The sequence below is a fragment of the Mastigoproctus giganteus genome, chromosome 6 (assembly GCF_048544385.1).
Source record: "Mastigoproctus giganteus isolate SK-2022 chromosome 6, ASM4854438v1, whole genome shotgun sequence".
In the NCBI taxonomy this organism is placed as follows: Eukaryota; Metazoa; Arthropoda; class Arachnida; order Uropygi; family Thelyphonidae; genus Mastigoproctus; species Mastigoproctus giganteus.
The window spans coordinates 204,506,167-204,522,260 of NC_143580.1; the positions used below are offsets into that span (position 1 = coordinate 204,506,167).

At 38.0% G+C, this 16,094-nt stretch overlaps 1 protein-coding gene across 1 annotated transcript in view; it reads left to right on the plus strand.

Moving 5' to 3' along the window:
- The window catches only part of Xpd (general transcription and DNA repair factor IIH helicase subunit Xpd), a 279,740-nt gene that overhangs the window by 150,281 nt on the left and 113,365 nt on the right, over nt 1-16,094 (plus strand). Inside the window, exon 13 of the mRNA XM_090376384.1 lies at nt 7,544-7,712. Coding sequence (XP_090232510.1) covers nt 7,544-7,712 — 169 coding nt within the window. The remainder of the gene's footprint in view (nt 1-7,543; nt 7,713-16,094) is intronic.

Genomic DNA, 16,094 nt, shown 5'->3' on the forward strand with positions numbered 1-16,094 from the left:
AATGCATATATATTATCAGGTGACACAGAAGCCTGTGGTGGATATAAGCCAGTCTGTAATAAAGTCACAAAGTAGGTTAGGCAGATTATGAGAAATCTTTAGCAAAGGATGCAAAGAAAAACAGCAGAGACTTCTTTACTTATATAAACTCTAGAAGGAAGGGGATGAATCAGATTGGTCCAATTGATATCAATGGTTTGACTGTTGATGATCCTGCTCAGATAGCTGCCCAACTGAATAGTTTGTATCTACATTCACATATGAGGAATTCTGGAAGCTTATTAAACTCTAATAGGGAGCTAAATGATTATGTAATGACTGAGATCAAAGTGGATGGGAACTTTTGAAGTTAAATATAAGAAAGGCACCTGGGGTGGATAGGATCTATCTAGTTATATTAAAGGAGGCAGCAAAGGAAGTAACCAAAACCTTCGCCATAATTATGAGGGCATCCTTGGACTCAGGGGAGGTCCCCACTGACTGAAGATTTGCAAATGTATCCCCACATTTCACAATGGAGATTGAAGAGTGACACGAGTTGTTACGGACTTGTTAGATTAACTTCTGTTCCTTGGAAAACAATAGTCACTGGTTAAAGAAGCATTGCATAATCATCTAGACAAGACTGTATTATTAATTCAGAGACAGCGTGGGTTTGTTAGGGAGAAGTCTTGTCTGACCAATTTGATTGGATACTATGATGTGGTTACAAAAGAACCGGATGCAAAAAATAATTTTGATATCATAAACTTGGATTTCAGGAAGGTTTTTGACACTGTTGCCCATGGAAGACTACTGTACAAATTGGAGCAGTATGGCATTAATGGCAAGTTGCTACAATGGATAAAAGGATGGTTGAGTGAGAAGACAGAGTGTGGTAATCAGTGGACACTGCCCTTTGTGGGCTAATGTTATTAGCGGAGTACCCCAGGGTTCAGTGCTGGGCCCATTGTTGTTTTGTGTATTTATCAGTGATATCAATGAAGTTATATCAGGCTTAAAGTCCAAGTTTGCAGATGATACAAAAGTTGGTAGGGTTGTTGATGACAGCATGTAACTGCAACAGGATCTAGAAAAGTTGGGCAGATGGGCTGAGAAGTGGCAACTGAAGATTAACATTGACAAATGCGAGTACTGCATATGGATAGCAGTAACCCCAGGGAAACATACAACTATGTGGTACTACACTCAGGGTGGTAGAGAATGAAAAAGACCTGGAGGTAATTGTGCAGTCAGATATGAAGTTTCTGAGCAGTGCAGACAGGCTTCCAGAGCAGGTCATGGGGATCTTGTCAATGATAAAAAGGAATTTTGCTAGTACAGTCAGTCCTCGTATAACACGTGTTTACATTACATGATTTATAAATAGGGGAACGATATCTTATATAACACGAACCGAATTCGCTTATGCACGATTCGCCTTTGTGTTTACAAGAAATGGCAGTCGAACACGGAATCACCCCAACTGAACGCAACACGATAGGAATGAAGAGGAGATTCTGAAAATGTATTTATGTGTTTTATATCAGTGAAGGGGAAACACATTTCACCATAATAACGTAAAATTCCAGCTATCAGTATTATCGTGAATGCAATTAGATCGAGTTTACTACCAGTTTATAACAGATTCCACTAGCAGAAACGCAACTGGAAATTGTTTTTATTGTTTTATGGTAGTAACCCCTAGAAATGTGCTTTAGTAAAATGTGAGGTGTTAATAGTGTATCTCTGCCTTTACGGTGTTGTTTATTCAGTTGCTACACGCGCGCAGCTTTGTTTGTGTGTATCAAGCGTGCTTCCTCGTTGGTAATTGTGCTTTATTCCCTTAAAAGGTGTGAAAAGGAAGCGTCCTGGTGAAGACGCTGCAGATTCAGACAGAAAAAAAAAAAGCAATATGTATTGATAAACAGAGGCGGACTGGGTCAAAAATTCTTACCCGGGAAAATCTGTAGTGTCCTCACACTAGTGTTTATGGCCAAAATCACACCGGCCACCGGGGTTTTCCCGGTAAGGCTTATGGCCAGTCCGCCTCTGTCGATAGAGAAAAAAATATGAAACTGTGAAACGCTTTGAGCGAAATGAAAGACCATGTGATATTGCACATGTTACAGACCTAAATGAGGCAATGCCGAGAATTACAAAGAATGCAGAGAAAATAAAAACAACTTTAATAACAGGAACAACTCAAAGGGTAATTAAAATCCATTAGATTAAGACACAAAGAATTGGAAGAGATGGAACAGCTGTCATCTGTTTGGATAGAAAATCAAACAAAAAACAAGTTTGCTTAAGATAGAAGCAAAAGCATTAGCAATATTTTATTACGTAATAGTCGTAATAAAATACGTATTTTATTCGTAAAAAATACTTACGTGTTATTTATTATATTATAATAAAATATAATATAATAATAATAAAAAATATTATAAAAAATATAATATTATTTTTTATTACGTATTTTAATTGTTATAAAATACGTAAGTATTTTATTACGATTATTTATTGTGTTTGGTAATGTTTTGTTACCAATGTGTGTTCAATCTTGGGTGGTCGGCACCTAACCGTATTTTTCCCATAGGGCCTGTTGTTTGTATTGCACGATTTTGCATTGCACGAGAGTTTCTAGGAAACGACTATCGTGCTATACGAGGACTGACTGTAGGGATAAGGAGTTGATTATTCCTTTGTATAAGGCAGGGGTGGCCAACTCAATTTGTGATGTAATCTACTTTTTTCCTTCAAAATGTGCCGCGATCTACCATCTCAAAAATTTCATTGCACAAGGTTAAAAAAGTTAATCAACACATACTGAAAAATGTTGTTTATTAATTTTAAAATTCAATACAATTCAGAATTCTTATTTTAAATTCATATGTATTTAAAATTTTAATTTATGCAAAGTTTGTGTCTTCATGTCATTTGCCAAGCTTTCAAAATCGAGGATATGCTGTGATAAGACCAACTGTAAAGAATCTTCTGTATGCAAGTCCGTAAGAGCACAGCGATTCTTCGTCTTTGTTTGTTTCAAATACGAAAAGGCCAATTCACATAGCAATGTGGAACCAAAACAGCAATTTAAAAGTTCACTGCATTTTTTTACATTTGGGTACTTTTCTCGGCAAACATATTTCCAAAAGTCTTTTTCTGATGATCTGGCTTTTAGGAACGATATTGTTTCGCAATGTAATAATTTCATTTTGAAGTAATATTTTCTCCATGTGAAAAATCGCAGCGATCTTTTCTTCAATTTGTTTCGTATCTAAGTCCACATTAAATGGTTAAGAAATATATGGAACAATGTCTTAAATTGTTTTAAAATCAACGAATCTGGTTTCAAAATCATCCACAACTTTCTCAACTTCAGAAACATATTTTTAACTATTAAATTCAAAAACAGGATATATTTGCAAAATGGTTGAATTTTTTTCCTTTGAGATCCTTAGCCATTGCCAAAAATTGATATTTACCATATTTCCCCATGTATAAGACACTCCCATATATAAGATGCACCTTAATTTTGGGGCCCGAAATTTGAAAAAAAATGTATTAAATAAAGTTATTGAACTCAAGTTTTATTCATCATAAAATTCATACAACTCATCACTGTCAAAACTCCCATCCATTAGCTTGTCCTCATCTGTGTCTGATGACGAATCATTGTCTTCATATATTGCCTCATCCTCAGTTCCATCTATGGCATTTGAAATGGCACACTTCTTAAATGACTTTACAACGATCTCAATCTTGATATTATCCCAGGATCTTTTCACCCAGGTACAAACTTCTCCTATAGTTGGTTTCTTCGCTCTTCCTGCTGGTGTCAAATTGTCCCCAGAAGACTTCATCCATTAGTTCCATTCGTCTCTCATGTCAGCTTTGAAGGGTTTGTTAATGCTGACATCAAGTGGTTGGAGCTGGGATGTCAAGGTATGACGGCAAGTTTTGTTTTTTGCTCTCCAGCAATCTTCTTTGTATTTTTTGTTATGTGTGCCCTGAACTGATCAAGCACCAATAGGGCAGGTTTGCGTAAGAGCCCACTTGGTGGGCTCTTACGCAAACCTGCTCCAAAAGTCTCCAGAGTCTCCTGCTCCAAACTTTCTCAAACCAGATCTTCATCCCATTCTGATCCATCCAATCCTTGTCATGAACGTGGATAATCACTCCTCGAGGAATGTCTTCTTTTGGCATTGTTTTGCATTTGAAAATCAGCGAAGGGGGAATTTGTCCATATTTGCAATATGTCCCAACTCAAACTGATGTGTCTTCCGACATTGAATGACAAAACGATGAAATTCAAGGACCTTCTGCTCATAGCTTTCAGGCATCTTTTGGGCAAGTCTGGTACATGTATGCATGCTTAGTCCATTCCGTTTCATGAACCTGAAGCACCAATTGTGTCCTTTGAAATCAGTAACTTCTTTTTCATCAGCAATTCTTCTTGCCTCATGCTGAACCATCTTTGTGGACACAGGGATTCCAATTGCCCTTTGCTCTTCAATCCATATCTTCAATTCCCTCTCTAAATCAGGCCATTTTGCTGACTTGCCTCTCATGGCCTTCTTCTGCTGTGGCGTTTTCAGTAGGGTTTCTTCTTCCCACATCCAGTCTCGGATTGTTTTCTCATTTGGAGGAGGACCAAACTTACGTTCAGCAGCACGATTTCCATTCACTTTTGCAAACTGGATCACTTTTAACTTGAATTCAGCACTGTATGAAAACCTTTTCTGAGCCATTTCTGGGCAGAACGTGGCAAAACGTAACCTAATATACCGGTAACAAGTGCGAAACAATGAGCGCAAAGAAAACAAGCGCGAAAAATCGGGAAATGCAAGTAAAAAAAATCAACAACCACTGTATAAGCCGCACCCAGTTTTTAGACCCCAGATTTTTCGAAAAAAGGTGCGTCTTCTACATGGGGAAATACGGTATATACAGAAATACTACTAATGATTTCACCCCACATTTTTATTTTTTCCTTGTAATTCCAAATTCAGATCACTTAATTTACTGGTAAAATCTGCCAAAAAAGCCAAACCACACAACCACTCTGTATCTTGTAGATGCTGATAATCATTTCTCCTTTGATCAACAAATTTTTTAATTTCATTCAGCAAATTTCGAAATCTCTGTAGAAACTTACTCCGACTCAGCCACCTCACATCTGTGTGTAATATCTGATCTGGTTCTTTTTCATCAAGTTGCATTTTGAAAAGTTTCCTTTGAAGAGATTGTCCTCTGATGGAATTCACGATTTCGAAAGCGATGTCCATAACACTTTTAGTATTTAATCTTTTGCTTGTTGGTGGATGATACAGTGGTAACTCAAAAAATCTGGGAATTCATCATCTTTTTGGCACAATGCGATGAATCTGTTAAGATGCCCCATTTTAACTCCATCTGTTGTCACTGATACGAGCTTAAATAGTAGTAATTTAATTTTTTTCAATAAAATTTTGAATGAGTTAAAGATATCAAGATCTCTAGTTCTTTCTTTTAACAAAATGATACCCAGCAGTTCTTCTCTAGTGCCAGAATCATCGAAAACCATATGAATAAAAATGAGCAACTGAGCTGTATCACTGACGTCTGTGATACAGCTCAGTGACATCTGTGATAGTTTCTTGATGGCATTTAATTATAGTGCATGGGCTGCCTACACAACATTATGGTATAGGTAGTCCATACACTAAAGCTTATACAGACAACCTTGTTGAATATTCAAAAATCAGTTTCTTAAATGCAGGTAATTCTCTAGTGGGAGACAAAACTTAACTAACTTCATTCCTTTTAAAACCCAGCTCTATCTTATTCCTCAAAAAATCCTTCTGCTAATATTCGCATCTTTAACAGTGATTTCTGGACGAGAATACCTACCTTTACTGGATATTTCCTTGGCTTATAACCATTCTTGGCATAAACACATCATGGATGTTGCTTCCTTTCATTGAGAAAACTACAACAGCAAATTCTAAATGGGAAGTATTTGGGGAAGTAATCAAAGAAGATGCTAGGCTTTTCATACCAACAAACAAATACTGTTCAGGGCTTAGATCTAAATGGATGTCAGATGAATTATTGAGACACGTGGCAGAAAAGAAAAGTGCATGGGATGTATAACTTATCAACTGATACAGAAGCCTATGGTAGATATAAATTAGTCTGTAATGAAGTCACAAAGGAGGTTAGGCAAGCAAAGGCAGATTATGCGAAGTCTCTGGCAAAGAAAAACAGCCAAGATTTCTATGCTTATATTAACACTAGGAGGAAAGGTGCCTGGTTGTGCCATCTTAAGATGGCACAACCAGGCACTAGATATGTTTCTAATGCAAAACTATGTTGTGTGAAAAATATAGTGTACCACAAATTTAAACAGATACACCAATCGTTTAAAACTGATTTAATAATAAAATAAAATGATATAAAAGACTGTAAAATAATATTTACAAAAAACTAGTTTAAGACAAAAATAAAATAAGTAAATACGTTAAAATGCATTAAAATATAAATTTAAAAGCGATAAAAACACTATTGAAGCTTTCGGAGGTGTCTGTCTCCTTCCTCAGCAATAATGAAACTTAAGCGACACATCCTTAAATACCAGGTTCACGGCACACGTGGATGACCAGCGCATACTCGGCCTTTTTACAGTCTTTTGTATCATTTTATTTTATTATTAAATAAGTTTTAAACGGTTGGTGTATCTGTTTAAATTTGTGGTATGAATAATCCCAACCTTAGAGGCCTTATTGCGGATATAAATATAGTGTAGTTAAGACTTTTGAATTAACTGTTAAAACATTCTATTAGTGATGCCCAATATTATTTTTAAAATTGGACATTACATGATTAATGTACATGTTTGAACATATATATGAAAAATTATGTTTTGATTCTAAATTTGATACCCAGATCACCAGCTAGCAATAAAACAAAAAAATTATAGCAATACTGCAATATATAAAAATTAGTATCTGTGTATACTAATAAGCTAAAAAAATGGAATAATCATCAAAATAAAAAAAAAGTATAAAACTAATTAAAAGGCTAAATTACTGTCTTTACCCACCCATTGATAAACACTTTGACAGGGACCAACACTCAATGAATAAATAATAAGTAATTAGCAGATTGTAGTTCTGCTAATTATTATTTATACATTGATGAATGTCCCAGTCAACATGCTTATCAATGGATCAGTAAAGACAATAATTGGCATTTTAATTAGTTTTATACTTTTTAGTTTGATTATTCCATATTTTTTCTTATTTAATATGCATTGATTCTTGTTTTTACATATTGCCTGATTACTGTCATTTTTTGCTTTATTACTAGCTAGTGATATTCTGGATGTTATATGTTGGATCAGTATATAATTTCTCATGTACCTACATGCATGCACACATGACATATGCATTTTTTCCTTCTTTCTACCAGTATGGATTCTATCTTAATAGATAAAATTATATTGTGCATTTGTTTCTGTTTGCAGTATCATGTAGCTTTTATTTATTTATATATATATATATATATATATATATTACAGAATCAATTCCAGGCAACATAAGGAGTGCAGAACATTTCATTAGCTTTTTAAAAAGATTTTTGGAATACATTAAAATGCGTCTCAGGATCCAACATGTGGTTCAAGAAAGTCCAGCATTATTTCTGAAGGATATTTTACAGAAAGTTTACATTGAACGGAAACCTTTAAGGTATGATTTTAATTTAAAGGGCATATGAAACTTTGCATTAAATATTGCGCTGCCTGGTAACTTTATTCAGATGCCTTTCTAATAGAACATTACGCTACCTTTCACTTCATGCTGCTTTAACAAAATTTTCCACAGGCGACTCTTAAATATATCAGGAGAAATACTATACCAAATATTTTAAAAATATCTTGCAGTGTTATACAGATGTAGGTAAGGGGTGCTGTTCACAAAGATGTTGTTCTTTACTGCAATAATTAAAGACAAACACCAGCCAAGGAATAAAAAATTTTTACTATAAAAATAATAAAATAATGTGATACACTATTGGAAGACTAAAATATTACAATAAATTACGATAAAATAAACTACGACAAAATAAACTACGATAAAACGTTAAAAATATAGTTAAAAATATACCGAAGCAATAAAATTATCTAAAATAAACTGGATTAAAAGCGATAAAACCCGAAGCTTTTGGAGACTGCTGTCTCCTTCTTCAACAGTATACTATTACTGCAATGACACACCCTTAAGTAGCAGACCCATGGCACTCATGCACGTGGTCCATCAGACACATGGTCGGCATTCCGCACGCGCGCATCTGAAACGGAAGTGGCTCGGGAGCATGTCAAACAGAACTGGTCATCCCGTCTGAGGACAACCGCCTCAAACAGGGGGTGTAGTGTCCCCCTGTCCCTGTTAATAGTATTACGACTGGATGAACCGTTTCGCAAGCTCTTGAGCCACTTGCGTTCCCAAAATCCATGGGCATGGTCTGTAATGACCGCGTCTTCAGGGGAGATCCGATGCTGCTTCTCCCAGAAATGCTCTGCTACAGCAGACCTCGCATAATTAGCAGTCTTAATAGCGGTCATGTGCTCCCCCAGACGGTCTTTTAAATGTCGCCCCGTCTCCCCCACATAACATACCTCACAATCCGGGCACTTAATCTCATAGACCACACTAATAGTATAGTCCTGGGCTACGGGATCTTTAACTTGAGACACCACTGTGTGCAATCTTTGTCCCGGAAGTTGCACACATCGGGTCTGACACTCCCGCAGTGCCCGTACAATGCGTTCTGAAAGGCCCAGATAGTAAGGAATGTATGCGGTAGCCACAGGGGCAGGCGACTCCCTACGATTGGACTCTACCCTATAAATATATTTGTCCAAGACCCTCTGGGGGGGTACCCACACTTCCTGAGGTCTGCCGTGACTCTGCAAATTTCCATTTCCTTATCCTCGGGGGTACTACAGTGAATCCCCACCCTATTCAACAACGCCCTGGCTACACTATTCTTATGATGATAAGCCTGTGCCAAGCTGTAATGAACATACTGGCCATGGCACATAGGCTTTCTATAAATCGTTGTCTTAATTCTAGACCCATCTCTGCTAACCAGGACATCCAGAAACGGAAGGGACCCAGCTTTTTTCACCTCCGAGGTGAATTGTATAAATGGGGAGAAGCTGTTAAGTAAACTGAGCACCTCATCTTCCTTCTCCTTTTTTAAAATGGTGAACGTATTGGCCACATATCTCCTCCACTCGCGCATGGGGAAATCCAACTGATGAAACATCCTGGTTTCCAGTTCCTCCATTGCCAAATTGGCCACAGTGGCATTAATGGGGGAACCCATGGCCGTGCCATGGACCTGCTTGTACATAACTTTTTGAAAGATCATGGTAGTGCTAGCGAGGCAAAACTCAATGCCTTTACAAATATCATCAATACTTAGTAAACATCTAGCACTTAAGTTATCATCCTGCTCCAAGGCCAACCTTACACAATGCACCCCATGTCCAATGGGGATACATGTGAACAGAGATACAACGTCAAACGAGATCATAAGTTCATCTTCACCTATAGACTGGCTTCTTATAAAGTTCACAAATTCCTTGCTATCCTTAACTAATAAACTGGAGCGTCCCACTATAGGAGCAATAACTCTAGCTAAAAATCCAGATAAGGCATAGGTGGGACTACCCACAAACGATACTATTGGCCTCAATGGAATGCCCACCTTGTGCGTCTTTGTGAGGCCATATAACCGGGGTAATTGACATCCTGAGGCATGAAGAGTCCAATAAACTTCTTTAGTTATTTTACCAGCCTTATGCCAGCCCTGTATGATGTTGTTAACTTGTCTCTCCAAACCAGCTAACAGATTTCGATGGGTAACTTTATATATGTTGGTATCCTGTAAAAGATCCAGAGCTTTTGCACAATAATCTTCTTTGTTCTGTATAACTGTGGATCTGCCTTTATCGGCAGGTAACATTATAATGTCCTCATCCTTTCTAAGTTGTCTTAATGCTCTTTCATGTCTATGGCTAAGATTAGAATGCGCCGTCCTGTTCTGACTTAAAATAGCCGCAGTCCTAACCCGTATCTCATCAGCTTGGGTCACGGGTAGTTTGTTGATGGCTTTTTCCACTCCCATAGCTATCTCTACAATGGAAGGCCTAGCAGGTACTAAAGCAAACTTTGGACCCAGGTTCAGTACTTCCTCCTGTTCTTTAGTAAACTGTTTGCCGCTAAGGTTATGAATAAAGTTACCAATATCCCTATTACATACCACCACAGATTCCTCTAGCAACCTATTGAATTTGTTGGTTTGCCTACGCTTGTAAATGTCCACAACCCTGGTTGCTTTGTCTGCCACTACTCTCAAGATCAATGCACAATGAACGGGGGTTAGATTGGTACTAATGTATTCCAACATCAATCCAATGTGTCTTCTAATATCTCTCAGATCATTATGTAATTTGGAAATCCAAATACTTAAAACTTTTCTTTCATAGAGTTTAGTAACTCTCCCCAGATGGATGTGTCATTGCAGTAATAGTATACTGTTGAAGAAGGAGACGGCAGTCTCCGAAAGCTTCAGGTTTTATCGCTTTTAATCCAGTTTATTTTAGATAATTTTATTGCTTCGGTATATTTTTAACTATATTTTTAACGTTTTATCGTAGTTTATTTTATCATAATTAATTGTAATATTTTAGTCTTCCGATAGTGTATCACATTATTTTATTATTTTTATAGCAAAAATTTTTTATTCCTTGACTGGTGTTTGTCTTTAATTATTGCAGTATGGATTTTCCCAGCCCCATAGGCCTGTTTGAAGATATAGTGAATAATTATGGACATTTGATGCTTCGACACATCCGTGAGTACCAGAAAATTTGCATAGCTGAAGCTAAACAGAGACAACATCTGAGATTCGCCCATAGGGGCAAAACACGAGTTGGTGCCATGTGGCTTTCGGGTCAGAATGCCATTTAATGATGACCATCTGGGGAGAGTTACTAAACTCTATCAAAGAAAAGTTTTAAGTATTTGGATTTCCAAATTACATAATGATTTGAGAGATATTAGAAGACACATTGGATTGATGTTGGAATACATTAGTACCAATCTAACCCCGGTTCATTGTGCATTGATCTTGAGAGTAGTGGCAGATAAAGCAACCAGAGTTGCGGACATTTACAAGCGTAGGCAAACCAACAAATTCAATAGGTTGCTAGAGGAATCTGTGGTGGTACGTAATAGGGATATTGGTAACTTTATTCATAACCTTAGCGGCAAACAGTTTACTAAAGAACTTTTTTTTTTTTTTTTTTTTTTCATTTGAGTGAGCTTCCATCTCAGTTGCCACCCGGATTTTCATCCATATGCAACCAATTCTCATTCAATAAATTAGTCTAAACTTAAATAAAACCAATATATTAAGACCAAAATGGTCAACTCAAAATCAACAAAGTTACATCATTCGACCATTCAGCCTTGCAGTGGGGATGGGCAATCACATCACACACCACAAGTTGCTGTCCCCACCACGAGGAGGTAGGTCTCTACTACCACCCGGGCATCGCCCGGCAGCGACCATATGCCAACTTTGCAAAACATAAAAAGGAACTAAAAAACTCATAATTCTCAAACATATAATGTAAATTTACTTCAGTGAGCGCGAGCGTCCCAAAGTCCAACCTCGCTCTCAAGTCCTCATATAAAGGACAGTACAGCAAGATGTGAAGGCCAGTCTCCATCTCCCCACACTCACAGAACTCCGTAAGGGACAACCCCAAACGAAACAACCTTGACCTCAGCAGCTGCAAACCCGAACTGGAGCCAGGAACATCGCTCCCTACTCACAATATGGATCGAGGGCATGAAGGTATACAAATGACGACCTTTCTCAGAGTTTGCCCATTGGAACTGCCATATGGTACTCAACTCATCATTGATTCGCCCCCGTTCCGCTGTTATACAAGGGCCAACAGCCGACTGCCCCACCGGGCACGACCGGACGCCAAAAATCACTCTGGTAATCCCCCGCTTAAGGGCATAACGTAACGCAAACTGTGCCACTACCAACTCTGCAGGCATCTTCCCTGCAAGGACACACAAAGCATCTGTGGACACAGTTCTGCAAGCCCGGGTTATGCCTAAGAGAGCAAACCTCTGTGCCGAAGACAAGATTCTACGTACATGAGAGTGTTCTATATACCCTCCCCAAGCCCCAGCAGCATAAGTCAAAATCGGGGTAAAGATGTTGTCATAAAGTAGGTGGAGGGCACACCCCTTTATACCCCATTCAACACGCATAACTCGCCGGAGCTTGGCATATAATCATTTCACCTTGTTTCTAACATAGGCAGCATGTGCTACCATAGAAAGCCGCTCTCCCAGGACAACACCCAGGTATCTAGTCTTCTTAACCACTCTAAGCGAGAGATCACCAGAACGACACAAAGGAGGGCGAGTCCCACTGAGGCGTCCCTTCAGGAGAACTGCAACAGATTTCTCTGCAGAGACCTCCAGCTTATGCTGAGTTGACCAATTCATTAACTGGCACAGAGAAGCAGCTGTACGCTCCTCAAGCATCCGGCGGGATTCCCCACATACAAGAATAACTAAATCATCAGCATAAGCTATGCTAGTCGTGCCTTCCACACCTTGCATCTGGAGGAACTCATCAAGGACCCAATTCCAGAGAGTCGGCCCCAGAACTGAACCCTGTGGGCATCCTCTGTAAACTCTTCTCTCACACTTCATGAAAGGAGTACAAATGAGCACATATCTCTCTCGGAGATAGTCCTCAAGAAGACGGTATAAATTTCCTGGACAGAGGGACGCCCTAGCTCTGCGCAGGACACTGCCCCACCACAGAGCATCAAACGCCCCCCTAAAGTCCATGAACAAGCCCAGGACATATCGACCAGACTGTTCATTAACACTGCTTATCAAGTTATAAATGGCATCCTCCGCAGAGGAGCCCGCCTTAAAACCATACTGATTGTTGGCCACCAGCCCCTGAGCAGCATAATGAACCATCAGCCGCCCAAGGACCAGCCGCTCCAACAACTTTCCAATAACTGACAACAAAGCTATTGGGCGATATGAACGAGGCTAAAGAACAGGAGGAAGTACTGAGCCTGGATCCAAAGTTTGCTTTATTACCTGCTAGGCCTCCCATTGTAGAGATAGCTATGAGAGTGGAAAAAGCCATCAACAAACTACCTGTGACCCAAGCTGATGAGATACGGGTTAGGATTGCGGCTATTTTAAGTCAGGCCAGGACGGCGCATTCTAATCTTAGCCATAGACATGAAAGAGCATTAAGACAACTTAGAAAGGATGAGGATATTATAATGTTACCTGCTGATAAAGGCAGATCCACAGTTATACTGAACAAAGAAGATTATTGTACAAAAGCTCTGGATCTTTTACAGGATACCAACATATATAAAGTTACCCATCGAAATCCATTAGAAGCAGCATCGGATCTCCCCTGAAGACGCGGTCATTACAGACCATGCCCATGGATTTTGGGAACGCAAGTGGCTCGAGAGCTTGCGAATCGGTTCATCCAGTCGTAATACTATTAACAGGGACAGGGGGACACGTTTACACCCCCTGTTTGAGGCGGTTGTCCTCAGACGGGATGACCAGTTGTGTTTGACACGCCCCTGAGCCACTTCCGTTTCCGATGCGTGCGTGGGGAATGCCGACCATGTGTCTGATGGACCACGTGCATGAGTGCCATGGGTCTGCTACTTAAGGATGTGTCATTGCAGTAATAGTATACTGTTGAAGAAGGAGACAGCAGTCTCCGAAAGCTTCAGGTTTTATCGCTTTTAATCCAGTTTATTTTAGATAATTTTATTGCTTCGGTATATTTTTAATGTTTTATCGTAGTTTATTTTATCGTAATTTATTGTAATATTTTAGTCTTCCGATAGTGTATCACATTATTTTATTATTTTTATAGTAAAATTTTTTTATTCCTTGGCTGGTGTTTGTCTTTAATTATTGCAGTATGGAATTTCCCAGCCCCATAGTCCTGTTTGAAGAGATGTTGTTCTTGCTCATTTCATATATATTCAGTTGGTTTGAGTTCTGGGGATTGTGTTGGACAGGGAAGATGTGTGAAGTGCTTATCATGTTTCTCAAATAACTTGCATACATATTTGATATGGTGAATAGTGTCATTATCATTTTGTAAATATTCATCCTTGCAAATTAGGTGCGTGGCATTGGGGACGCACTGAATCTGCAGTGATACCCAAGTAAACTGTCTTGTTCGCTTTGTTGGCCACTGAGATTAGGGGACCACTCTAAGTTTAAAGTCATGAAAGCATGGCCTATACCATTATACTTTCACCAGCACAGCCTCTACTTATGTAAGAATAATTACTGTTAGTTATTATTGTTAGTGATGATTGAACTACTGTAATTACCATTAGTAATTATACTTGAATTCTTCTACCACTTCAGAATAGTCTGAAGTGATGTTGATCAGACCAAATGACCTTCCTCTATTTGTTTCAAGTTTACTCTTTTCACTCTTGATATCATTGTAACTTTTTTCCTCTGCTTCACTTTCAAAATCAGTGTCATACATAGTAATCTTTGTCTTCTATAGTTCATTCTCTAGGTTTTCACATGGTGTATGAGTGCTAATTTGTTGCAAGATATCTGCATTGAAAGCAACTGCCAGTTGTGTTGTTATTTGATGAAGGTATGCCTTAATCCATTCCAAACCTCATAATCCTACACAAGTGGCCATATCTGCCTCTGTTAATGCTTGTTTTCTCTGCATTTCTCCATTCTTCAAATATTTGAATAACGTCTATCTTGGACCATCCAAAAAGAGTAATTGTATTTTGTAAATATACACTAATGAACATACCCATTTGAAGCTGGTGAGATCCTTTCCTTTCACCATTGCTAATAAACAAAATGTAGTGATACCAAACATGTCTTTATTGAGGTCTGTTGCATACTTCATAATTGCACTCATTTGTATAAACATACTTCAGTGCACATTTCCTCATTGGTCCTAATTATTATTTTTTGAATATAAATATGAATTATTATTTTTTTTGGCGTCTTACAGATACACATGTTTTTTGGTCTTTAGCACATAATTTTTAGAGAATATGGTTTTTTTATTGATCACATGACTACAATTATCTTGAAATTAATATGTTCTTGTTATATTCTGGCACGACCACCAAGTCAGTGGAGTTTACAATAAATCAATCAATACAAACATTAATCATATTTTGCAGTCATGGGCTTGAACTTCCAGTCCATTCAAGGAGCGTGTGCTACTGCACTCGCTCTCCTGACCACTCGGCTACATCCAATCTATATGTGGTTAGATGTGGATTCCATGTCTAATCAGTTTCAGTCAGTACGCTTAACAAATGCAGCAATTTATTAAAAACAAAAATACAAATACTGGAAAAAAATCTTAAAGTAAATTATATTTATACGTAGAGTTTTGGCTCATTCTGTTATAAAATTTCCCATCAAAAAACAACTTAAAACAACGGAATATATCTTATCGTTACTGAATTATTCAAGATATTGAAACAGTTTTGTAATGATAAAACAGGCTGCAACAAAATTACAAGGTGATTCTCCCTTAGAACAGGCTGCAACAAAATTACTGTATACTCCATTGTATACATTGCCTCGGTACATAAGTCAACTCTTTTTTGCCTTGAGCATTTGTGCTTAGTTATATATTCATCTTAAAAGTCAACTCCCCATCCTTTTTTTACAGTCATCTTCTGTACCTCACTTAGGTGATGTATTCCCATAAAATGTTTATTAAGACTCCACTGTTTATTTTTTAATTAAATTATTTGTTCTCTTTCTTTTAAGTGTTTACATTGTAACAGTTTATTACACAGCACCGTAAACTGTAAAGGAAGTGTACACAGTACTCCCTAATGTAGATGGTCACAAAACCAAAACTTACAAGCATATTTGACAATGTGCCATTGCTCATATTGATACTATATGCATGCATGGTATACTTTGATTATGTAACAAAACCATTTGTTGTCATTTGTGTAGAAC